This window comes from Pseudonaja textilis, chromosome 3 (genome assembly GCF_049901715.1).
Source record: "Pseudonaja textilis isolate UNSWEBS1 chromosome 3, rPseTex1.2, whole genome shotgun sequence".
In the NCBI taxonomy this organism is placed as follows: Eukaryota; Metazoa; Chordata; class Lepidosauria; order Squamata; family Elapidae; genus Pseudonaja; species Pseudonaja textilis.
Window position 1 is genome coordinate 191,674,618 of NC_141992.1, and position 26,951 is coordinate 191,701,568.

The following is a 26,951-nucleotide window of genomic DNA, read 5'->3' on the forward strand; positions in this document are numbered from 1 at the left end:
AGAATACGTCCAAGGTCTCTTATAACTCTGTTATTCTGTGGGACGAGTTAAAAGGGACTATGGGTCTGGTAAAAAGGCATAGCTTTTGTTCTACAGATGCACAGATAGTTACATGTAGAAGAACACAGACCACAGAAAACATAAATGGAGAAATTACAGAAGCGTGAAATTAAAGGGATTATACACAAGAGAATAATGTTGCAACAGGAAGGATGCTGAGGTTGCATTTACAAGATTTAACATAACCAAACCATAAAACATAAAAACCACAAGATAAAATTTTTTTCTCCTGCTGTGTTCTTGAAGTTGTTCGTTTTTTTTCTCTCTTTTTCCAGGTCTCTTTTTGGAGGATGAACAAATCAGGCTACACCTACACGCGGGACTGCTACATAAAATGATAAAAGCCTGCAAGCATCACACTGCCGTACCCCCAAATGGGCAAACTTTCAAACTTGCCCCAGGGTACAACTCAAAGAAGGACCAATGCAACTAAATCGGTTTCACTCATACACTCAAACAAAGGTAGATTAGGTTATATCTTGAACTACAGTATGTGGTTAGAGACTTGTTACGTATCCACACATCTTTTTCTGAAGGTGAAGTCCTAACCTGTGTCTTAAATTAATCCAGGCTGTGGGGGAACACAAGGCTGCGCCGCCCACATGGCCTGCGGGAACACAAGATTTGCATCGTTTGCATTGCAAACAAAACGAGGTAGTGAGGGGAGGGGGAAAGGGTGGAGGGAAGGACTTGCCCCACTCACCCCATGCGCTGGCCTGGCCACCGGGCTGCTTCTTTCCACTTCTTTCTTCTTCTGCTTTTGGCTGCATGCAAGGAAAGCAGCAAAGTCTTTCTTTCTCTCCCCAAACTCCACCAGAAATGAGTCTTTGGGATCCTGCAAGTCCTCCCGCTCCAAGAGGCTGCGCTGGCAAAGACTCCTTTCTGGTGGAGTTTGGGGAAGAGAAAGAAAGACTTCTGCTGTTTCTGCTGCTTTCCTTGCATGAAGCCAAAAATGTCTGTCTGTCTGTCTGTCTGTCTGTCTGTCTGTCCCTCTCCCCCCCCCACCAGACTTTTTTTGGGATTTTTCCAAGGTTTCTGGTCCGCGGGATTTAAAATAAATTATGAGTTTGGTAGTCCCTGAGATCCAAAAGGTTGGCGACCCCTGACTTAAGCAATGTCTCTATGGGGCTAGAACTGGCCTGAAGGAAAACATTTCTTGTTCAAAAATCTTGTTTGAAATTGCTGGAAAAACAAAACAAACCAAAACGCATCAGTCCAAAAAGTTTAAAAACTACCACTGCCCCCAGGTCAAGTGAAGGACGATGACATTTTAATGTCATTGTATTGTGAAATGACACAGAAGAAGATAACATTGTGATAGATGTATTACAAATACAAAAATATTCAGCCTAGTTTTCATCATTATACACTGGCTGGGTAACTTTGGAAGCTAGTCACTCCTGCTCAGCCCAACCTACCTCACACGGCTATTGTAGGAGAAATAGGAAGGAGGAAAGACTGGTAGGTACATTTGCCGCCGTGAGTTATTTATAAAGTAACGAAGGTAGGATAAAAACCCAATAAACACACAAACAATACATTAACCACATGAAATGGTATTTATCAATCTTTCCATTGCATTCATGGAATAACAGTTGATTTAAAATATCCGTATCAATACAGGTAATCCTTGACTTAGGACCACAATAGCGCTCAAAATTTCGGTTGCTAAGTGGAACATTGGTTAGATAAGTTTTGCCCCATTTTAAGACCTTTCTTGTCATTAAGTAAATCACTGCGGTTGTTAAGTTAGTGACAAGGTTGTTCGGTGAACCTGGCTACTTTGTGGATTTTGCTGGTCTGAAGGTCGCAAAAGGTGATCATACGACCCCCCCCCCCTCCAGGACACTGCAACCGTCATAAACATGAGTCAGTTGCCAAGTGCCTGAATCAAGGGATCGTGGGGGATGCTGCAAGGGTCGTTAACAGGGGTTCGCTGCTGGGGGTTCGCAGGGGTTCGAGAGAGCCCCCAGCTAAGATTCTGTGCAGTTCGGAGAACCCCCCAAATCCCGCTCCTGGCTGGCCCCACCCACTCTGCTCCTCCCCTCCCAGGAGTCCCCACATGGCCCATTTTGGATGCAGGCAAGCGCAGGGTGCGCGTGGAGCCTCAGGGAGGGCGAAAAACAGGCCCCACGGAAGTTTGGGAAAAGAGCCTCCGGAACCCGGGGACAGTGAAAATGCCCCCTCCCCCGCCCTGGTGCAGGAGGTCGACTAGGCCATGCCCACCCAGCAACACAGAACCCCTTGCTAACATTTTTTTGAAGCCCACCCATGGTCGTTAACTGTGAAAAACAGTCAAAACTCACTCTTTTTAAGTGCTGTTGTAGCTTTGAACGGTTAGTAAATGAACTGTTGTAAGTCGAGCACTACCGGTAAGAGTTGATTAAATAGAAGTCCGTATCTATCATTCAAATCCAGAGTATTCCAATAGAATAGACAGGATAGCAGTCTTCCAATATTTGAGGGGCTGCCACAGGGAGCAAGGGGTTAATCTATTTTTTAAAGCGCCTGTAGGCCAGGCAAGGAATAATGGATGGAAACTGAACAAGGAGAGATTTAACCTGGAAATAAGGAGAAACTTTCTGACAGTGAGAACAATCAACCCATGGAACAGAAGTTGCCCTTGGAAGTTGTGGGAGCTTCATCACTGGAGGCTTTCAAGAAGAGACTGGACTGCCATTTGTCAGAAATGGTGTAGGGTCTCCCGCTTGGGCGGGGGGTTGGACTAGATGACCTACAAGGTCCCTTACAACTCTGATTATCTGTTATCTTTATTGGGCAAGTGTGGTTGGACATACAAGGAATTTGTCTTAGTGCAAATGCTCTCAAGGTACATAAAAGAAAAGATACATTCATCAAGAGTCAAGAATCATCAGGTACAACACTTAATGATAGTCATAGGGTACAATCAGCAATCAAATCATACTAGGAAACAGTCAATATAAATTGTAAGGATACAAGCAACAAAGTTACAGTCATATAGTCACAAGTGGGAGGGGATGGGTGATAAGGAGTGATGAGAAGGTTAACAGCAATAGTAGTGCAGACTTTGTAATTAGTTGAATACTGGAATGATGTTATTTTGTGCAGTCAAAAGGCAAAATTTGCACAACACTGAAAGGAAGGACTTGCTGTTAGCGTGAGACACCCCGTCCTTCCTTTCTGGCAAAAGTTTAAGTCCCTTCCTAGACCAGGTCACCCATGTAATTCCTATGCTCTGTGCAATTAACCTAAATGCACATGAGCCCATTAGTGGAAGTTAAGATGCTTCCTCTAAGAATTAAATGCTTATATGTGGGTCACCCATTCGGGCCCCTCAAACCCTTATTTTACAGCTGACAGTCGAGCTCCGAGGCTCAGCCATCTAGAATTCTGCATTATTTATAGGCAACTAAGTTTTTGTCATCCATAATTTCAATTTTTTTCCCCACTTTGCAAGTCTAATGAGCCGGGCAAGAAGCGAGCCCCTGTTTTTTTCCATGATTTGGCAAAATTCTTCTAGCTCTTGGATCAAAAGCTGTATATTTTATACTGAAATGCAACTATAGGGATGCAGATTCTTTCACATCCATAATTGCATAGTACATGAGGGGGGCCTATCTGTATCAACTTTATGGAAAGGTGAAAGAAATGTGTCATTGAACGAGATACCATATGGGCTAGTGGTTAAAGCACCAGGCTAGAAAATGGAAGGCCATCAATTCTACTCCCACCTTAGCCTTGAAAACCAATGGGTGACTTTGGGCCAGTTACTCTCTCTCAGCCCAACTCACCTCACAGGGTTGTCGTTGGGGGTAAAATTGGAGGAGGAAGATAGGTTGGATATGCTCCGTGCCTTGAGTTAATTGTAAAAAAAACAATAAAGGAAGGAAGGAAGGAAAAAGAAAGAAAAAGAAGAAAGGGAGGGGAGGGAAGGAAGAGAGATAGAGAAAAGGAAGGAAGTTTGAGAGAGAGAGGGAGGGAAAGAAAAAAAGAAGGGAGGGAGGGAGGGGAAAGTGGGAGGGAGGAAGGGAGATAGAGAAAAGGGAAGGAAGGTATAAGAAAGAAGAAAGAAAGAAAGAAAGAAAGAAAGAAAGAAAGAAAGAAAGAAAGAAAGAAAGAAAGAAGGGAGGGAGGGAGGAAAGTGGGAGGGAAGGGAGATAGAGAAAAGGGAAGGAAGGTATGAGAAAGAAAGAAAGAAAGAAAGAAAGAAAGAAAGAAAGAAAGAAAGAAAGAAAGAAAGAAAGAAAGAAAGAAGGGAGGGAGGAAAGTGGGAGGGAATGGAGATAGAGAAAAGGGAAGGAAGGTAATGAAAGAAAGAAAGAAAGAAAGAAAGAAAGAAAGAAAGAAAGAAAGAAAGAAAGAAAGAAAGAAAGAAAGAAAGAAAGAAAGAAAGAAAGAAAGAAAGAAGGGAGGGAGGAAAGTGGGAGGGAAGGGAGATAGAGAAAAGGGAAGGAAGGTATGAGAAAGAAAGAAAGAAAGAAAGAAAGAAAGAAAGGAAGGAAGGAAGGAAGGAAGGAAGGAAGGAAGGAAGGAAGGAAGGAAGAAAGAAAGAAAGAACCCCCCCCTTCCCCCCAGAAATAATGATGGTTACCTGGAATTGCTTCGTGGGCTGTCAAAACCACACTTATGATAGGATTCTTAGCTCCTGAGTCTGCTTCTTTTGAAGAAAGACTTTTCTCAGTTCTTTGTACCCGCTGCCTCTTGGATGGTTTTTCTCGCTCATCTTCCCTCCTGTCAAGGTCAACATCAGAATCATTACCTAAAGGGCAAATATAAATAAAAAAGAACATAAAGAGAATGATGAGTAGTTTTTTCCTTCCTATTTACCATCCGCAGGATGGTGAGGTTTCACCCTTGCTCTGTTGGAAAAGAAAAACTTTGCAAAAGGGAGGCGGGGGTCCCCTCCCCTAGGGAGGTCCATCTAGCGCAGAGATTCCATCATGTCACACTCTTGTCAAAAGCCCTGAGGCGCTTCTGTGTTGAAAGGCCCAGGAGATGCCCAGTTGAGGGCTCCTTTCATGTTTCTGGCAGGAGCTGGAGCGGATGACAGGAGCTTACTTCACCCCATGGCAGCACTTGGGTCTCGAACACAGGTTCGCTAACTTCCAAACCAGCCTCTTAACCATGCGTGCCACTGGACTCCTTACGAAGCCCATCAAATGGCTTAGGTGATTGTTGTTGCCAGAGGATAACAAGTTATTGCTTTTAATGAAGGATTTTAATATTGGATTTTTTTTAAAACCCCTGTAGGCCGCCCAGATTCACTAAGAGTGAGTTGGGCGGCCATAGAAATTTTCATAAATTAATAAACAAACAAACAAACAAACACAGAAGACAATCCACTTCCACAAATATAAGAGATTGGGGAAACTAAGTGATTCTCAGTACGATCTATTTACAATTTACAGTCCAACTACTTACAAATTCTGCACTACTATTATTATTAATCTCATCACTCCTTATCACCTATCCCCTCCCACTAGTGACTTATGACTGTAACTTTGTCACTTGTATCCTTATGGTTTATATTGACTGTTTCTTAGTATGGATTTGATTGCTTATTGTACCCTATGACTATTATTAAGTGTTGGACCTGATGATTCTTGACTCTTCACGAATGTTATCTTTTCTTTTATGTACACTGAGAGCATTTGCACCAAAGACAAATTTCTTGTGTGTCCAATCACACTTGGCCAATAAAGAATTCTATGCTATGCTACGCTATGCTATGCTACGCTACGCTACGCTATGCTACGCACAGGATTATCCTTTCATTTTTGATATGCCTGATCTCTTCCCCTAAATGGTCCTTCTTTGCGTCCCTTCTCACTAATCAGGTGCTCAGGATGAACCTCTCCTCAGATCAATAATGTCCATTAATTTGTGGAAGGCATTCATTGGCAACGTGCAACGGTATTAAAGAAATTACTGTGTGAAGGATTTCACAGCTTGTTCTTATCATTCCTTTTGTTTTAATTCCTTTTTAATTAAGTACTTCTAAGGATGCGACGGGCCAGAATGGACAGAGGTAGTTGAATCCTGACATCTTATATGCATAATTGATTATTTGTACAAGATAGCAAATTCTAGAGGTGAAATTCAGGGGTTTTTTTTTAGGCAGACGAGGATAAATGTGCAACTGCTGTGCCAACGTAGAGAAATTGCTTTAATTTGACATATGGGACAAATCTATTTGGCAATGCAGCTCAAAGACAAAATTAGTCAGCAAGTACAGTCTGCCGAGATTCGTGAAGGTGTTGACAACATGGTAGTCAGTGCCTAATCAGTGTGTTTGAAAGGTTTAAGAAATTGTACAGATGAAGCACAAAAGCAAGTTACCTATTTGTTCGGTTTTATGAAACGACAAGACGCTTCCTTCTTTCAGAGGCAGAAAAGGTCGCAAAATGAGGGGAAACTCACATAACGAATATCTCACTTAGCAGCAGTAATTTTGGGTTGAATTTTGGACATACGTAAAGGACTCACCTGTACATTTTTTCCCCTGGGCAAGAAAGGTCGTGAAATGGGGAAAAACTCACGTAACAAATATTTCACTTAGCAATCGGAATTTTGGGCTGAATTTTGGACATAAGAGGACTATCTGTGCAATTTTTTTTTCACTAGATTTGAAGCTTGTCCGACTAATAAACAATGGAGATAAGAGTTGCCAAATGCTTGTGATTTATTGAGCTTAATTCCTCCTGTCTGTAGACCAGGGACCTCAGAAATGGATGATCTACAAACTGAGGACATCCAGAAGGGCTGACAATGTACGGGACCTTTTCCCCTCATCAAAAAAATACATGGTTTTCCCAGCAACATCTTCATAAGCGAACCACAGAGTGGAGATATGTGAGGCTGGAAGAAGAGGTCCATCTCCCAGTTGCTGTGGTCGATAGCAGGGGTCTCCAACCTTGGCTGGCTGAGGAATTCTGGGAGTTGAAGTCCACGAATCTTCAAGTTGCAGAGTTTGGAGGTCCCTGGTCTACAGATAGGAGACATTAAAGCTCAACAATTCACAAGCATTTTGAGACTCTTATCTCCGTTGTTCGTTAGTTGGACAAACTTTAGATCGAGAAAAGTAAATTTGTATAGGCAGTCCTCTACTTATGACCAAAATTCAACCCAAAATTCCTGTTGCTCAGTGAAATATTTGTAAAAGTGAGTTTTTCCCCATTTTACAAACTTTCCCCCCTTCTTCAGGGATTTAGGGTGTTAAGAAAGTTAGTATCCTGGGGGTGAATGGGCCTCCCCCCCCCCCCCCGGTCCCGGGGCGGGGGCCCCCCCCCCCCCCCCCCCCCCCCCCCCCCTCTGGGGGGGGGGGGGGGCCCCCCCCCCCCCCCCCCCCCCCCCCCCCCCCGCACACACCAGTTCACACGGACCTGAATCATAATGGCTTGCAAGTGTTTGAATTAAGAGATGGCCTTACCCCAGGTTGTTAAGTGAATCTGGCCTTCTCATTGACTTTGCTTGTCAGAAGGTCGTAAAAAGTGATCACATGACCCTGGGATACTGAAATCCTCATAAATACGAGTCGGTTGCCAAGCGTCTGAATTTGGATCCTGTGACCATGGGGATGCACCAATGGTTGTAAGCTTAAAAACTGATCACGTGTCATTTTTTCCCCCAGGGCCTTTGTAACTTCAAATGGTCACTAAATGAACTGTTGTAAATTGAGGTTTACCTGTACTGGGAGAGTTTACAGCAGCTGAGCAGGCTATCATTATGAATTACTGTGCATTCAGCAAGTTATAATCTGATCAAGGTATAATTTTACACAATGGTCATAAGTAAGCAAATAAGATTAGTTTTGTGAGAACAGATAGTTCTCAACTCATGACCGTAATGAAGCCTGCCCATTACAATCATATACCATAATGGCTGTAAAACGGGTTGGCACTGCAAAGATGGCAGCTGTCAGTGCTGTGCAGAGTCTTTTATAACCCTTTGTGCTGTGGTCATTCATTGAACCAATGGTTTGCTGTAGCTGTGGTTTTGTTGTGGTTAGCTGGGAGCAGGTGCAGACGGCTGAGGAGAGCGAGGACTCAGATGAGGGGCCAGGACCATTAGGGAGTGGACGGCTGCCTTTAGAGATTGTGGGGGCTGGCAGCAGCGATGAGGAGGTTCCCGAGGAGCCTGTGCCAAGTGCGTGTGTGTGCAGGATTGTTCGTAGGAGCAGTTACAGCAGCACGGGTGACTCGGGAGTAAGGCTGCAAGATAATGGCCCCTCCTTCAAGAAGATAAAAGCCAGCTGTGAAGCAGACGTTCTTTGCAGGAAGCAAAGGTGTTTTGAAACTCAAGCCTCGTGGACATTGCAATATCTTAGTTGGTATTTGAAGACTCTTGTGTTGTAAAATATCTCTAGGTAACCTTATCTGTTATTCTTGGCAGCCTCACACAGTTCCTGCAAGGCTCGTGCTTATCAAAGTTCATTAGTTTGCAGCGACCTTTTAACCAGGGATGCGTAAGAATCATTAAAAGGTTTCTGTTCCCTTTGGTTCCTGTTTGTTTTATTGGACAATGGTTTGGGTCAGAACAGGTTTTGCCAATCGTACAATGTGGCTGTCAACTCGTAAAAAAATTTCTATTACCTTTTTAGAGTTGTCAACAGAAAGGGAGGGGGAAACAGTGGGCAGCTTTCATTCTATAAATGTTTTCAAAGATAATTTCTAGGTGATCGAGGTTTTTGTCGCGCAAAATTCTAACTGGAGAGCATGATTGATGACTCTTGGCTATGGATGTGTCCCATTGGAGAATATGAATTATGATACACCCAGGGTCAAGGGTGACCATGAATGATGTGTCTCAGGGTTGGCTACGCCCAGGCAGTGCTGTGTCTTCTAACTCCCAATAAATCTTTTTGGAGTTTGGCTCGAGACTCATGATTTAAATGAGGTTAAGTGTCAGAATTCTAACAGTGGCTACATTGCCATAGGATCCTCCAAGCGGCCCTAAATGCAGCCATGTTGTTGAGCAGCCAAAGTTTGGTCACATGACCGTGGAGGGGGTGCCAATTGTTGGAACTTTAACCTAAGTTGCAAATTCCCTTTCCCAGATCCATTGTTAAGTCGAGAACAATCTATATAAAATCGATTTTTAGTAGTAGATTACACAATTCCAGAATAACAGAGTTGGAAGGGTCCTTGGAAGACTTCTAATCCAACTCTCGGCTCAAGCAGGGGGACACTATACCAGGGTGGGCTGCTGGGGGTTCAGGAGAGCCCCTAGCTAAGATTCTGTGCAGTTTGGAGAACCCCCCAAATCCCACTCCTGGCGGGCCCTGCCTACCACTCCCCCCCCTCCATGGAGTCCCTACGCGGCCTATTTTGGATGCAGGTAAGTGCAGGGCGCACACGGAGGCTCGAGGAGGGTGAAAAACAGGCCTTCCGGAAGTTTGGGGAGGATGGAAATGGGCCCATTTCCAGTTTCCAGACAGCCTCCGGAGCCCAGGGAGGGCAAAACCCCCCCGCTGTGGTGCAGGAGGCCATGTAAGCCACACCCACCCCGTAACCGGGCAGAGAACCCATTGCTAAAATTTTGGAACCCCACCGCTGCACTATACCATTCCGGACAAGTGGCTGTCCAATCTGTTCTTAAAGACCTCCAATGATATAGCACCTAACATTTCTGAACAATCATCTGAACAATTGTTCTCACCGTCAAGAAATTCCTCCTTAATTCTAGGTTGGATCTCTCTTTAATAATTTTTCCATCCCTTATTTCTTGTCTTGCCCACAGGTGCTTTGGAGAATAGATCACACACACACACACACACAGTCTGTTAAGAGCCTTTCAAACACTGGAAGCAGAGGTGATATTCAGCAGGTTCTGACCAGATATGGAAAACCGGTAGCGGAAATTTTGAGTAGTTCGGGGAGCCGGCAAATGTCACCTCTGACTGGCCCAGCCCCCATCTATTCTCTGCCTCCCATTGAGTCCCAACTGATCGGCTGGGTCTTCTTTTGTTGCTCTGCATAGGAGAACGGAGCTGGAAAGCAGGTTAGTGGGGTGGGGAGGGAATGGGGATTTTGCAATATCCTTCCCCTGCCATGCCCACCAAGCCACGCCCACAGAACCAGTAGTAAATTTTTTCCCACCACTGATTGGAAGGCTGCTATTATGTCACTTCTAGTCCTTTTCTTCATTAAGCTGGACATATCTAGTTCCTGCAATCGTTCATAAAAATGCATTATGTTTTAGACTCCAGTCCCGTTATCATTTTTGTTGCTCTTCTCTGCATTCTTATTAGAGTCTTAGCATCTTTTTTTATAATCATTTCATTCTGTTGTTAACCAGTTTATACACTGGACTGAAAAGGGCATCTAATATCATGTGGTTTATGTGCATATATTTACACGTCCCTGAAAATAAGCCGTATTGTTCAAAAAAAAAAAAAATGTGCTCCTGTCTCCTAACTTCTATCTCCCGAGCAAACTTTTTTGGGGATAACCAGCTGTGACAGTCTTAAACACCCATAATTTCCAGCTAACATGGCCAGGAAAATCCCAAAGCCTTTATACAGCATCAGGAAAGGTTGGACTCGAATAAATGTTTTGCGATCGCATTTTATTCTTCATCTTGCAGCAGCCTGATTGAGATGAATAGTCTTCACTTCTGCTCCCTTTTGCAAAGGAACATTAAGCAATCAGTTTGAACAGCTGGCACTTTGATTTGGCAAACTAATAAACTGACCTCATGTACCCAGATTTAGGTGATTTAAATCCAGTGCAGCATGCACAGAGTAATTTGATGCTGGGCTGCCTGTATATTCAGATGGCATTTGCAGGATGCCTGCATTGCTACTGATGATAAAGGCAGCTAGCTGTCAAAGACATGAATCACCGCTTTCATTTCAAGCTAGACTGTTCATCAAGCCATCCAGGTTTTCTCTTTGGGGTTCCTAATTAGAAACTCAGCTCCTTAGCATGCATTCTTAACTGGAGAAGGTCCCAGCTGAATGTTTAGGACATATATTGGCCTCTTTAATTGTCATGATTCCAACATGCCCTTTTTTGGTGGGTTTGTAGATTTTGACTTTTTAAAAAAAATAAAAATGGCACTGGTTTTCATCATTGGATCAGGTTTGCACAAACCCAAAGATTGTTTTAAAAGCACACTGAGTGACGACTCAAGAGATTTCGGTTTCAATGAATCATTTGCTTTGCTCCCTTTTAAGGTAAATGACAACTAGGTGTTGGGCACCTAGATGATATTTGCTGTATTTTTCCCTCTTCTAGAATTTTTTTCCAGATTTTTATCCCACCTTCAATGCTCTATAAAAAACTCAAAGCAGTGAATATACCTAATACTCCCTTCTCTTCCTATTTTTCCAATAACAACAACCCTTTGAGGTCTGACTGAGACTGACCAAAACTTGTCCGGCTGCTTTTGATACCTAATGTTAGGCTAGAACTCACAAGTCTCCTGGTGATTGGTCCAAAGTGACCCAGCTAGCTTTCATGCCTAAGGTGGGACTAGAACTCACAATCTCCTGATGATTGGCCCAAAGTGACCCAGCTGGCTTTCATGCCTAAGGCGGGACTAGAACTCACAATCTCCTGGTGATTGGCCCAAAGTGACCCAGCTAGCTTTCATGCCTAAGGCAGGACTAGAACTCACAATCTCCTGGTGATTGGCCCAAAGTGACCCAGCTGGCTTTCATGCCTAAGGCGGGACTAGAACTCACAGTCTCCTGGTAATTGGCTTAAAGTCACCCACCAAGCTTTTATGTGTAAAGTGGGATTAGCACTCAATGTCTCCTGATTTCTAGTCTGGTGCCATAACCACTTTAACCACATAACCAAAAATGACTCCGATCAGACAAATCAATCATTTTGCTGACCCTGCAAGCAAAGAACATGAAGTAGATTATAGTAGCTAGACTTGCTTATCAAGAGACATTTTGGGCTCGGTTATGGTCTTAAGCCGAGGACTACCTGCATAGCAGTATTTCCAGGAAAGACTAAAGCATCGTCTGTTAGCGCTACCTCCTCAGGGGCCAAAACTGCAGAGTCAAAGCTTGTCTATCTTACCTCTTCAACAAACACAGATGTTACCAATGGCTGTTAATGGCGCTCCTGCTGTTACAGCTGTGGAGCAACTCCTCTCAAGCCCCTTGGAGTGAACTATGAGGCAGCAGGGGAGATGTTTTTTGTTGGGTTAGTGTGCAAAATCAAGGCGCTCTCTATCTAATCCATCTACTGATAAGAGAACAATACTTGTTGTCTTCCCTAATTATCTGTTTTACGGGAGACAAATAGACGATCAGCTAGATATTTCTAAGTTGTATTCTTGACACTCCGCTAAATTATTATCTTGTGCTCTGCGGGTTGCAGAGGGAAAGTCTAGGCGAACACTGGCAAACACCATGTTATGCTGGGTGGAATTTGGAACTGACCTGGGGAGTATAACAAGGATCTGATTTTTCTTTGATTCTTCGTTAGATTTTTATCCCGCTTTTGTTGCTTTATCACTCAAGATGGCGTAAATGTCTAATACGACTTCCTCCTCCTCCTTTTTGTGACAAGAACTCGGACAGTATGACTGGCTCAAATTCACACAGCTGGCTTCCATGCCTAAGGTGGGACTAGAACTCACGGATTCACACTTTCTAAGCCAGCAGATTAACCTTTAAGATGAAACTGGCTATTAGTACATATTTCATAGTTCACCTCTTGTGGAAAGAACCCTATTTCCCAACTGTCTAGCTAAAATTATGATTTTCACAAATCTATCTATCTATCTATCTATCTATCTATCTATCTATCTATCTATCTTTCTATCTTTCTATCCATCCATCCATCCATCCATCTTTCGGGAAATGATGATTGTGGATATTTCTCTTATATATTCAAAGGAAGGTCTATGAATCAACAATAACAACAAAAACCTACAAAGGAAAGCTGTGGGTGACCAGAATTAGGAGTGGGCTTATACTTAAGAAATGATGCACATTGAGGGGACATAGAGGTATGTACTGGCCTCACCCAGAAGTTCTTATATCGGATCCATTCTACATGTTATCTTACAAGCAAATATATTTCCCATTCAGACATGCATTAGTCCTGCTGAAACACTGACAAAAGGAACCCCAAAGAAAACCCAGGTCCTAAGCTTAAGTGTTAAATGTTCACTTTGAGAGTCAACGCAACACCAAAAGTTCACATTTAATTCTCCAAATTAATTTGTAGTCAGGTGCAAATCCCCCAGGCTCCCCCAGGCTCTTGACTGTAATTGGATTGACAACTGTAGGTATCATTGTCAAGTATTAGGAGAAAAATTGAAGCGGTGCATTTTGAAAAGAGATTTAAATTGCTTGGCCAGACTGTAAGTACATCCATGCTCAAAATGTTGCTAGGGAATTATAAGTTGGACATATAGGGTTTCTTACACCAATATTTCAATTCATGGATAATTTAGGTAGTCATGTATCTTGGCAATCTGCTCACCCTTATGACCTTCTGCAGAAACCCCTGTTATCTTCTCGCACAATTCCACCCTGCTTGGTTCCTGCAGGCCTTGGACTTGCTACCTATGGGGCCTTGGGGGTGGGAGGTGGAGAATGGATGCCTCGGGGGGTGGAGGAAATTTTAGGAGGCTCAGGGCAAGCTACGTGTGAGCTGAGGAGGTGCTGCAGTATGAACCCAGGCCTGCACTGTCTTCTGTGCTCTGCTTAATGACCACAAGCAAGCAGAGATTGTGGCCATTAAACAAGGTCATCTTTTGGGTACCTCATTTAACGACTACCATGACTCTAATAGGCAAGCGATAGATAGATAGATAGATAGATAGATAGATAGATAGATAGATAGATAGATATAGAGATCTAGAGAGATGGACGGACAGAGAAGACAGACAGACAAAGATAGATGGATGGATGGATTGAGATAGTGACAGAGATAGAGAGATGGATGGATAGGGAGAGAGAGAGATGGATGGATATAAATTATGATAAAGAGGCAGACAGACATGGTGGGTGGGTGGATAGGTAGGTAGGTAGGTAGACAGGTTGGTGGGTGGATGGATGGATAGGTAGACAGACAGACAGACAGATGTGGATGAATGTATAGGTAAGTGGATAGACAGACAGACATGCATGTATTATACATACACACACCCACCCACACACACACATACATACATACATACATACATACACACACACACACACACACACACACACACACACACACGCATACATACATACATAAATAATAACTTCTATTTTTAAACTTCTGCACTTTCCTTCAAGGCCAATTCTTCAGCATGTGAAGGAGAAGTGCTGGCAGGTTCTGGCGTTCAAGGCTTAGGAATTCAAATAAAAGATTTATAAAGCCAGCGTATATGCTCATAACATAGCTGAAACTTAACTAGCCTAAGAATGTAAAGCCCAGCTTTACACGCGACTGAGTTTAATGAAGGACAAAAGCTTTGCATTCCAAAACAACTTCTGAACCTTAAAACTCCGCAGGATTGTATTTCAATGTATGCATGTGGTAACTCCAGGGCATTTACCTGTCAGTTATATTTGTAGGTATAGGGAGCCAAGGAGAGATGGGCTTAAGTTAAGGCATGTATTGATAGAACTTGACATGATTGGTTGCTTAGCAACTGTCTGAAGTTACAATGGACCTCTCCTCAAAAGGTACTAATGACCCAGTGCTGAAGATTTGATGGCCACCATCCCTGCAGTCACATGACTACATTTTGGCCACCCAGAAAGCAGCCTGCATTTATGGCCCTTTACAGTGTCCTGTGGATTACCTGACCATAGTTTAGGATATTTTTGCTGAAACCCAGCATTTACTTCTGATATTTGGCAAAATTGTCTCGTAGCAAACATTTTGCTTAATGATTGCCTTTATGAAAGGTTGTAAGAATAATCAGTCACATGATTGACCCATCCTATGGCTAGAATGATTTACAACCATGATGGGCACAGAGGTGGTATTCAGCGGGTTCTGGAGAACCGGTAGCGGAAATTTTGAGTAGTTTGGAGAATCGTCAAATACCACCTCTGACTGGCCCCTCCCCCATCCATTCTCTGCCTCCCATTGAGTCCCAGCTGATCGGCTGGGTCTCCTTTGGTTGCCCTGAACAGGAGAACGGAGCTGGAAAGCAGGTTAGTGGGGTGGGGAGGGAATGGGGATTTTGTAGTATGCTTTCCCTGCCACACCCACCAAGCCACACCATGCCCACCAACTCACGCCACAGCCACCAAGCCATGCCCACAGAACCGGTAGTAAAAAAAAATTGAATCCCACCACTGGATGGGCAGACTCCACTATAGTCGTAAGTCGAGGACTACCTATACAGATAGATACCTAAGCATACTGATTAGCCCCTAGGGAGAAAGTGTGTATGTTTATGCGTGTATGTTTGTGTGTGTGTGTGTGTGTGTGTGTGTGTGTGTGCGCGCGCACGCTTGCTTGCTATCCAGAAGCAAATGCAGAATCTCCTATAGCCACTGCTGGGGGTCAGAAAGAGGTCAGAAATAATTTCAGAAACCGGACCTGTAGGATTTCTCTACCATGTGAATACAGCCGTGAAGCCCTAGCTGGGCATCATGAGAGTTCAATCAAATTTCTGCATTTAATTGTCTTGTGCTTTGCACGCTCTTCCGTGCTATTAAACCACTAGGTGAAATCCAGAGGTTGGCACCAAACTCCGTATAGGGAGGCACTTCATTACGGATGCTTTTTTATATATATATACAATTGCAAGGAACACATTCCTGGATGTGTTTCTGATCATCTCACCTGACGATACGTCTATGTGTATCTGTATTTGTGTTATGAGCGCAATGGGAGGCAGTGGGTGGGCGCTAAAAAAAGAAGAAGAAAAAGAAGAGGAGGAGGAGGAGGAGGAGGAGGAGGAGGAGGAGAGGAGGTGGTGATTTTAGAGTTCAGCATTCAACAACCTTCCAAGCTACTTCTGGGATATCTTTCCTGTCTGGCTTTTTTTGATCCGTTTGTTTGTTTCTTCACAATTACTAGCTAGATCTGGCCCATTTTCACACTTGGCCTTTGTTTTGTCAGGTTCCTCACCCAACCATACACACCGAATTCCATCCAGTTCTGTTCAGCTGTTGGGAGGTTGATCCTGCTCATGGACAGAGTCGAGTTCTTTCTTACACCAGTTCTTTCCAACCTCCGGTCTCCTTGCCGAAGCCTTTTGGTCGGGTTGGAGAGAAGAAGAAAACTAACAATTTCCCACCCTACATGCAATCATGTGTTGGCTTTTGTCCGATGAGCAGTTTCCCCCTTCCTTTTACTAGGGTATAGAGATGCTGATACTTTTAGCAAAGGAGAAATCTTATTTTGGCTGGAAAAACCTGCTAACCCTCTTTTTTTGAAACAAAAGAAGAAGAAAAACCACAACCACAAACACACACTCACACAAACAAAACAAAAGGGTTTCCCTTCCCAGTCACTACTTCAGACTTTTTGTGTTTTTAACAAGCACTTGGGATAAGATGCACCTAATTTATTTAATGCACAGAGTATTTATTTTTAAAACGAAGGCACTAAACCCAATTAGAGGTAAAAAAGCATTTATATGTGTTACTCCTAGGAAGCATTCAGAAGCGACAAGGGGCACAGCCTCTTAGCTGTCATAAATGGAAAAAAAAAACAGATGACCTGATATAGATAGTCCTTGACTTGCAACAGTTCATTTAGTGACCATTCGAATTTACAACGGCCCTGAAAAAAGTGACTTATGACCGTTTTTCACAATTGTGACCTTTTCATCATCCCCATGACCACGTGATCAAAATTAAGATGCTTAGCAACTGATTCACCTGTAAGAAATATCATAAAATCAGGCAAAACTCACTTTTAGCAAATGTCTCACTTAACAACAGAAATTTTGGGCTCAGTTGTGGTTGTAAGTTGAGGACTACCTGCATATACTAAGGCTGTGGAGGGCTTCAGATCTGATTTCCCAAAAGTGATAAAAGCAGACAGGGGTAGGGACAGAGCACACGTCTGCCTTCGTGCTGCCGTGAGATCCTGGGCACAGATGCATCTGTAAACAGCTGGAGACTTGCATTACATCAATGCACGGACATGCTCCAAAGCCTGTTGTAGAAATCATTCCAGATCAGAGTGCCAGAGTTTGATCCAAACTCAAGAGGGAATGCTGGTTTATCAATGATGCATTTGCTCTTCCAGGTAAAAAGAAATAAAAATGGGATAAGTCTCAACGTGGGCCAGTTTAGGGAATGAACTAAAGAACAAAGGAGTGGGGAAAAGTTACATGCTCATATTCACACACGCAGAGACAGAGAGAAAGAGAGAGAAAGAGAAAGGAATGATGGCTCTGAAAACTATCAAGCCATTTGTACTACGTAACTTTCGTTCCTAATGACTACTTTTAGTTACTCATTAGTAACTAAAAGGTCTTGATGAAAAAGCCTAAAGTATAAGCTGGCCTCGCAGTTTGAAAGCATGCAAATGCGAGTAGATTAATAGGTACCACTTCCGTGGGAAGCTAACAGAGTTTTGTGAGCTTCGGCTTGGAGTCAATGCTGTGAGCTCTCTTGGGCAAGAAACAGGTGTGCAACATGCCCTAGAGTTGAACACGACTGACAGGGAAAACTTTACTTTATTAGCTGGCCAGCTGCTCCAAAACAGGGGGGCACACATTTATTTATCATCTTTTCCCAGTTATATCTAATTGACCCATCAGAATGGGAAGGGAGGCTATGTTATGGATCTCCTCTCCTAAAAAAATCCATTTAATGGGACTGTGATGACCCGGGGCATGGCAAAAAGGCAACACAGTCAGATAAGCAGTAAGAGTCCCTTTATTATCTCCAACTTTGCCCCCAATGTCCAGGTTACCTTCAGCTGGAGAAAAATTCTCCCAGGAACAGCCTTTGACTGTAGAAAATTCAGTCCAAAACAAGGTACACACAAACTGTAACTAAAAATCCAAACAAACCAAGTTGAAGTAATTAACTTAATAGGGCAGGAGAAGGAATTTTAGACTTGAAAACATGGCAAAACTCACACAGTTGGGAAGACGCCAGGAACACAGATAAGCCATGGCAGTACAATATAAAGTCACGCTTGCTCCCAACAACTTGCTGTGCGTAGCTTCCTCTTTTATACACTGGTGTTCCCAGCTGCGGATAATGAAGGCAATCAGGGCCCTTTCCTCCCCTGTAAGACATGCAACTCACGTTGATCCCTTCTCCGTTCCTCCCTGCGTGCCCTAGGATGAAGAGGGGGGGTGGGCCTGAGTCTTCCTCTGACTTCCCTCTCCCTTGCTCCACCTCTCCCCTGCTGTGCCCAGCCGGATTTTGCCCTTCCCCAGTTTCTTCCATAGCCAACGGAGCCACACTCCCACACCCTGTCAGCTGTTCAGTTTCCCCCTCCGAGTCAGATTCTGACAGGGGCATGACAGGACCAAGAAGAAGGGCTTTCTCTGTGGTGGCTCCCTCACTGTGGAACATCATCTCAACAGAAATAGGATTCGTGCACACCTTGGTACTCTTTCAAAAGCTCCTGAAGATATGGTTTTTCCACTGGGCCAAGGGGACCTCATGCAAAGCCGATCAAGTGGGTGGTTTGATTTTGTTGCCAGGGGAGTGGGGCTTTATTAGGTTTTTGTACAGGGGATTTATTTTTATAAGTTGCACAGAGTCAGTTTGACTGAGTTGGGTAGCCATATCAATTCCCTTAATAAATACATAAATCTAACAAGGTGGCTTTCTATGTGTCTACTTTTTCACTTGTCTTTGAATCATGCACCTCAACACACTTGTGCTCACCTGAATCATCTTCTTCTTCCAAGTCTTCATTCTTAACAAGAATACAGATGTGCTTTCGTAGCTGTCGAGAATTAGAGAACTTCCGGTTGCACTTCCGGCATTCTAAGTTGTCTGCGTGAACATCCACCAGTTCTCCTCCTTCTTCAGGTCCTGGTTGGACACCTTCACTGGGAGCAGAGGTAGCGCTTTCAGCTGATTCTTCTTCAACATAACATTTCTTGGTTGATCCTTTGGGTCTTCCTCTCTTCCTCTTTACTACAAGCAGTTCTGTTGGGAGTAGGGAACAAGAGAGACATTAACATTAACATTAACCACCTTAGAGGGTTATTCTGAGCTTTAATGAGTGTTTATTGAATGAACTCGCCACAAAGACATTCCAGGAGATTCTCACTACAAACGATTTTATACAGCCAAGTGTTTTCAGATTATATTTATTACAGGGTGGCCACTTAAATTATGAAGCAAACCAAACTATTTTCCAACTTAACTCAAAGACTCATTATACATTCTAGACATTCGTTGCATTAGCGACAAGTCACGGTAAAATCTAAATAACGGAGCTTCTTCCTTATGAATCAGCATTAGCGTTTAACAATTACCACTTTAAGGGAAGATGGAGACTCAAATACCAGTGAAGGCTGGAAATGGCTAAGAAAAATATGCCACTTGCATCTGGAAGAATAAAGATTTGTAAGAGAATGCACCAATCTTTGAGGGGCTAGCACAAAGATGGGGAGGGTATCAACCTATTTTCCAAAGGACCAGAAGACAAGACAAGAAACAATGGATGGAAACTGGGGGCTTTTAAGAAGAGACTGGACAGTCACTTGTCTGAAATAATATAGGATCTTCTGCTATGTAGGGGATTGGACTGAAAGGCTTCCAAGCTTCCAACTCTGTTAATTCTATTTAAAGAATGAAAAACATGGTAAAAATGTTGCAGGCCTTGTGAATGAGCTGATATTTCACTTATTCCAAAACTACCCATCTAAGGTTTCTTTCAGGAACAGATTTTTCAAAAAAGAAACAATTGGGAGCCAAACCAACTGGATTCACACACAGTGCAGGAAGCCAAAATCAGAGTTTGGTTCGGTTTGGCTTAAGCATCTCGAGTTAACCCAACCTACAATCTAGAACTGTGAGCTGTGATTTATGTGAACCTCATCAGCTGAGTTTACAAAATACACCCCCCAAAAAACAAGGCTTGGTGCAACACGTGAACCCAACAGTGTATGGAAAAGCGATATCTCAGGGAGACTTGTGGAGAAAAATGATGGATTAAGATGGCTTAGGTTTTAGTGAAGCAGACATTTGGGGTTGAAAGTGGAACTCTGCCTAAGCATTTCTTAGCCAGGGGAATTCTGGGAGTTGAAGTCCACACGTCTTAAGGTTGTGAAATTTGGAGACACCCCCTCCCCAGCCTAAGCCACAGTTGGAGCTTTTTATAAGCATGCTGGGTTTGCCTATCTCCCCTTTTAATCACATTTATCGGAAATAGCCTATAAATTGCCTTTTGGCCATTAAAACCTCCAGAAAGATAAATTTTATTACACTGAGTTATTTTCCTCCAACCCGGCAGTGAAAGGAGATTTATGTAAGTTTGAAAACTTAAAAACTTTTTTGTTTTAATTTGGAAAGAAGCAGTAAAGGGTTGATTAGAATGTTGATTTTGGAAAGCATTTAAACAAACTAAGGGGCCAGATTGACTGGAAACAAGATTTTGAAAAAGTTGTAAGCATATTTCCTGTTGTTGTTGTTTTTAAAATCTTATTAAAATATCTGAGCTTAAGAGTCAGAAATCTCTTCCTGGGAAATATTCTGTTTGAAAAGAAAACATGGTAAGAACAGACCTTGAGGTTGAGTTACTAGAGGCAACCAGAAAGAATTAAAGATTATGATTAAAAAAAACTCCCACTAATACAGAATGGAGAAAAACTATTTTAACACTGGAGGAATTTAAGGATATTTGGCAACAATGTACTCAGAAGTTACTCTTTAGACTGATATAATAAAAATGGCTTAAAAGAGATAAGAGTGCATATTGACAAAGCTTAACAAATGAAACTAGCTGAGATTTCCATAGTCAAAAAGGACTTGCAAATAATAAACCAGAATAATGACTTGGATATGTGGATTTTAACTCAGAAAAATGACTTGGCTATGATAATTTCCTTACTTTGGATTTACGAAAAGATGTGTTATACATATTATGAAGGAATTCAGGAGAAAATAAAAAAAATACCAGCTTTTAGGATATTACCTAAAAGGAATAATTAAAACCCTTAAAACATAAATTAAGGTTTACAAAGTGGGCCTATTTGAGGTTAAACTATATATGAGCCTCTCTTTTTTCTAGCAGTTTTAATGGGATTTCTTTGAATAGGAGTGAATGAGACTTGTTTATGGATAAGATATAGGAAAAAGAGTTTCATTGTATTGACAGAGAAAGTGAAAAGCTATTATAGCTCAGAGGAGATGAAAAGAAGATGATCAGAAATTAATTTGTGGTGTATTATTTGAAGGGATTAAAGATTAATATTTTCAATTTGTTTTTTTGAGTTGCTCTTAATGGATTTTTTCTCGATTAACTTTGACAGATGAAGTTTAAAGATTTGTTTATAAGACATGGGAGGAGAAGTTTTGTGTGCGTGTGTGTAACTTTTCTTTTTCTTTTTTTAATAAAGTTTTATTTGGGTTTTCACACATACAAAATATAAGTAAAACATCTTTTTTGAAAATAGCATAGTCCCAGGTTGAACTTCTTTATGCAGACACAAAACTCAACTTCATGCTCCTTTTTGTATTCTATTCCATATCTTATACTATTTTACATTTTCTATATATTTTCCCCCTCTTTTAATTTTCTCAATTTTATTTTGATTATCTCATCTCAATTCAAATCATTATATTTATACTTTTGTCTGTTCTGTTTCAATTTCATATTATCTTTTCTCATTAAACAATTTTTCTCCTGTAGTTACTAATTGGAGTATGACACCTTTATATCTTTAAATTATATCCATTCAACTCATTTAAACTTCAATATATACCTTAAGGTTATGACCTTCAATATAATACCTAATACATAACTTCCAATCGAATTCTGCTCGGTACATTCTTATAATACATACTATATTCTTTTAAAAAAATTGTAAATATATGTAATTGTAAACCCTCATTCCATTCCAGTTCAGTTCTATCATTAATAATCATTAAAATCTTAATATCTTTAACATTTCTTTTCAATTAAATATCATACTTCCATAAAAACACATATGATCTCCATAATTAATTTTTCCCTTATTTCTCTTCACATATGTTTTATAAATCATTAAATATACCTTTTATTACATTTATTGACAAGCATTCCACTGAATTACGATAGCTATTTTATCAGACATTTTAATCATACATTGTTTCATATTTTCTAAAATTATTTCTGTTTCTAATGTAACCATACTATCTTATGTACCTTTGCAGAATCCCTTTTTCCATTAAGTTTTCCCCCATTAATTCTAAATAGGCCCTGTTTCTCTATATTTTGCTTCTGTCCTTTATAACTTCTTTTCCTTTCTTTCTTCCCTCTCATCTTCTCCCTCCCTCCCTTTGTCTCTCTACTTCTAATTCTCTCTTCTGCATTTCCCTCTTCTGTTGCTTTCTAATTTTATACTTATTTTTCACTCTATTTTTTTTTTGGGGGGGGGATTGTTTTTCCCAATCTTAAACTTTCCATTCTCTTTCCCCTCTTTTCCTTTTTTCCCCCCATCTAAGATTACTTGTTCATTAAAGATGGCTTCTTCTTTGTCGCAATCTTCTTGTTCTGCAGGCATTTCTTGTTGTTTCTCATAATTCCAAATCTCCATTTCTAAAAACTGAAATATGAAGCCAAAAGAACCTCCCCCTTCTTGTGCATCTTCTTTGTATTTTTTAAGTTCCATTTTCAGCTCTTCTAAAAGTGGAGTCATTTTAAATAGTTTTAAACAACCACCCAATTGATTTTAGTCATTCAAAACAATAACCAAGAATCCAGAAATCATCAAGTAATCCAGATAGTCCCAAGTTCTATCTTCTTATTTCTTTTTTGACTTTCTTTTCCTGGGGTTTTTGTTGCGATATTCCAGTTAGAATGTATCTTTTGGAAGTCTTGTTGAGATTTTGCTGTAAGTTCTTTTTAATTCCAGGCAGTCTCCTCCCTTCCAGATCCTACCCTTTTATTCTTTTTCTCTCCTTTCCTATTTTCAGAAGCTTTTAATTATCCAGAAATCTTTATTATCCCTTTGACTTTTTATTTTCAGCATTAAATGCCTATTGATGTCAAAGTGGATTTTTTTTCCAATTTCTTACTTAAGTCTCTTAGCTGCCAGTATAGGAAAAGGAGAAAAAAAAAACCAAATCTTTTCCCTTTTCTCTCTCCTTCGCAGCTTAAAAATCTTCTTAGGGAACAATGTTATCGTTGTTTAATAGTTTCAGTTCCAGGGTACCTTATTTGTTGCTTTTGCTGTTTGACCCGGTCAACCAAAACTTTCTCCTCTTATCTTCCTCCTGCACATTCTTTTCTGGCCGAGTTCTTCTTTGAGGTGGCCATTTCTGACCACCGCCTGCAACTGCCTTTGGAAAAGGGAGTAATGGCCAGCTGGGGAGGAGAGATGCGGCTCTCCTCAACCCTGCAGGCAGTCTCTCCCCTATTCACCACCTCCACGGGGTGCCTTAGCCCCAAAACCAGCTGGCTCGGGGCGCTCCAGCGGCAAGCACAGATCAAAGCCTCGCAGAGATGAGCTTTCGGTCTGTCGCGGAAGAAGCTCAAACCGGACGTCTCGTGTGTGTGTATCTTTTCCTTTACACCTTACCGAAACATTTTCCTCTAAATATATTATATATATATAATATTTAGAGGAAAATATTACAGTAAGGTATAAAGGAAAAGAATTATGAAACTGATTTATTTGTTTAAAGTTAAACTATTGGAAATGTTTAGGCTTATTGTATTCTTGCAAAATCACTATATCTTATCAAGATTTTTAAAAGAGAAATTTTGCTAGGAGCTGCATATTCCCCCATGCTCCTTTCTTAAGTTTCAGCCAGTGTTCAGCCATTTTAATTTGAAACTTGATCAGGGAACAAAGAAGATACGTTTTCCTCTATATTTCAATACAAGGTTATAAGAAAAATTCAACAGAAATAAACTCCAGATATTTTTCAAATTCAAAAAATACAGAAATCCAGTGTGAGAGTCCAAAAACTCTTCACACATACACCCATACCCTGAATGCCTGTTGTGCTGTCATACGAAGGGGACAGAGGTTATCCAGAACAACATATATCAAAAATAAAAAATGTTTAGACTTATTCTTGATGAAGAGGGAAGTTCTATCCATCCATCCATCCATCCATCCATCCTCCTCTTGCCCATTTTTTCCTTTTTGCACTACATTGTCTTATTTATGTTTTTCTTGGTTTGTACTGGTTTTTCATTCATCCATCCCCCCTCCTCTCTTTTCTCCTTTTTGCACTGTATTTTCTTGCTCATGTTTTCTTAGCTTGTATTGGTTTTTTTTTATCTTTGTGATTTTAAACTTCAACAAAAAGTATTATTTAAAAAAAAGGAAAAGAGATAACCTCAGCCTTCCTGTTTTTCAGTCCCAATCTATGACTTCCCTGGCTAGTCTTCCTTTCATTATCAGTCTAGCTAAGACTCCCTCATTTTTTTTAATAAAATAGTTTTTACTGTTTGTTCATGATGAGGCTTAGAAGAAAGATCCTCATCCAAAATTCATCTGCCTGCTAGGAAAACTGACTCACTCAGTGTCCTGCTGCACTGCCTCTTCTCTCAAAAATTTGAGAAAAACATCCCTTTCTGGGCAATTCATTGAAATGACCTTTTTTAAAAAATGAAGGGATCAGAAAAATGAATGAGTTACCCTAAGCAGAAAGCTATTATGTTGTTTTTCCCTTAAATATACTTTTTTTTTCATTCAAGCATCAACCAACCATTTGCTAATAACTTACATTATTTTAGCATGCATACACTGGCAAGGGATGAGTTGGGTGAGGAATTAAATGTTACTGCGAAATAATGGACGTTGCATTAAAGGCTTTTATTATTCCCTGGTGATTTATCAAGACATGCTTGCTTTTTGCAATACTGAATTTCGTCAATAATTTATTCCGAATGTATAAGGGGAAATAAATGACTGAAATGTGTGTGTGTGTGTGTGTGTGTGTGTGTGTGTGTGTATTCAGACACAGAGCCTCACACAAGCAAGTTTTGCTGAATTACTGACAGGCTGTGCTTCTCACTATAACATTACCTGCTTTGCTAACATCAAAAAAGTTGCAACCCTGCCAAAGTTTTAATTTTTATAAGGCTCGGTATTAGTATGCCACTCTGAATAGCCACTGTGCAAAATCACAATAATTTAAGGAATGTGTCAGGGAATTGTGTAGCCGGTGTCCAAATGTAGTCAGAAAGGCTGACCCAAACTTGCAGTTTTATATAAATAATAAATAAATTTCACATCTATATTTACGTCAAACAAGATACAGTAGAACCTCAGGTGAAGACCGTAATCCATTCCAAAAATTCAGTCATCACCTGATTTGGTTGTCACTGGAAGTGCATGCATGTTAAAAAAAAATGACGTGGAAGGGGAAATCGACGTGGAAGGGGAAATCGCGGTGGCTGTGTTTGGTCGCCACACGAGCATCCGTTTGCAACCAGAGGTAAAAAAAATTTGGTCGTCACCCGATTTGGTCGTGAAGAGAAGCATTCGCAACCAGAGGTTCTATTATAGTCGGACACATCAATACATCATGAGGTAAAATCATCACAGAGCACACAGAAGAAAAAAGGCAGGGAAAAAGGGAAACTCCCCCATTACACCAAGCAACCAATCATAATGTAGATTATCTCATGCAGAACCCTGCGCTCTCCCATCAATCAAACCATCTCAGTGTCTTCTGGCCCATTATCTATTTTACCGTTCCAGCTATTAAATAAAATATCTTAGCAGAACGTGATTTCACTTGGTCTTCAATCTGAAGACTAGGAACTTATACTGTATATTTGGGAGGGGAAAAAATGTATGGTTCAAGATGCAACTTGAACAATCACTGATGATGTTACCTAGTTGGACCATGAAACATCTGCAAGAAGAAAGCTCAGAGAGCACCAAAGAGCCCTCATTTCAATCCCCGAGGTACCAATGTTGTCCTTTATTAGTTACTTCAAATTTGCCAGAGAAACAGCAACTACACTTCTATGAATTTCTTGAGGTGGAAACTATGGTTCCGTATAAGCACTGGATCTCGCGTAGGGGAAGGCCGCTAAGCAAACCAGTTAAGATTCCCTTCTAACAGGGAAGTCTGCCTCGCCAGTTGAGTTTGCAGGACATCCTAGAGTTGTAGAATAAGAGTTGGAAGGGACCTTGGAAGATCTTCTAGTCCAACCCTGTTCAAGCAGAAAACCTTATACCAGGCCTATCAAACTGGCACCTATCATCCCGGCTCTGCAAAGGCAAAAAAACATCCCAATATGTTGTGATATGGCCCGCAATACAATTGGGTTTGACATCCTGCTTTGAAACCTTGCCCTATACCCTTCCATTCATTCATCAGATCAGAACAGAGCTGGAAGGGACCTTGGAGGTCTTCTACTCCACCCCCCTGCTCAAGCAGGAGATCCTATACCATTTCAGACAAGTGACTGGCTAGTCTCTTCTTTCAGACAAATGGCCGTGCAATCTCTTCTTAAAATCCTCCAATGAAGGAGCACCCCAAAAGACTGAAGGCAACCCGTTCCACTGACTAATTGTTCTATCTGTCAAGATATTTCTCCTTAGTTTCTGGTTGCTTCTCTCCTTGGTAGTTGAGAATGATGGGTGTTGTCTGACTTGGCCCAACTGCAGGTCCCTGATGGAAGAGAATTAATCCTCCATGTGGGTCCACAAACAGGAGGGTGACACCTGCAGCAAAGCGTGGAGGTGAGGTCCCGTTTAGGACTCTTTCCAACTCTGCTGTGGCATCTTCCCAAGCATGGTGGCAACCAGGATTGGGATCCTGCCTGTTCTACTACCAGTTCAGAAATCACCTGTGCATGCACGCGCACCTAACATGCATGCACCTAACATGCGCC

At 41.5% G+C, this 26,951-nt stretch overlaps 1 protein-coding gene across 2 annotated transcripts in view; it reads right to left on the reverse strand.

Annotated features, from left to right (window-relative positions):
* ZFAT (zinc finger and AT-hook domain containing) overlaps positions 1-26,951 on the reverse strand; it is a 121,499-nt gene that overhangs the window by 78,437 nt on the left and 16,111 nt on the right. For both annotated transcript variants that reach the window (XM_026703688.2, XM_087931734.1), the window contains exons 3-4: positions 18,821-19,087; positions 4,634-4,801 (exon numbers count right to left, since the gene is read on the reverse strand). In XM_026703688.2, coding sequence (XP_026559473.1) covers positions 4,634-4,801; positions 18,821-19,087 — 435 coding nt within the window. The remainder of the gene's footprint in view (positions 1-4,633; positions 4,802-18,820; positions 19,088-26,951) is intronic.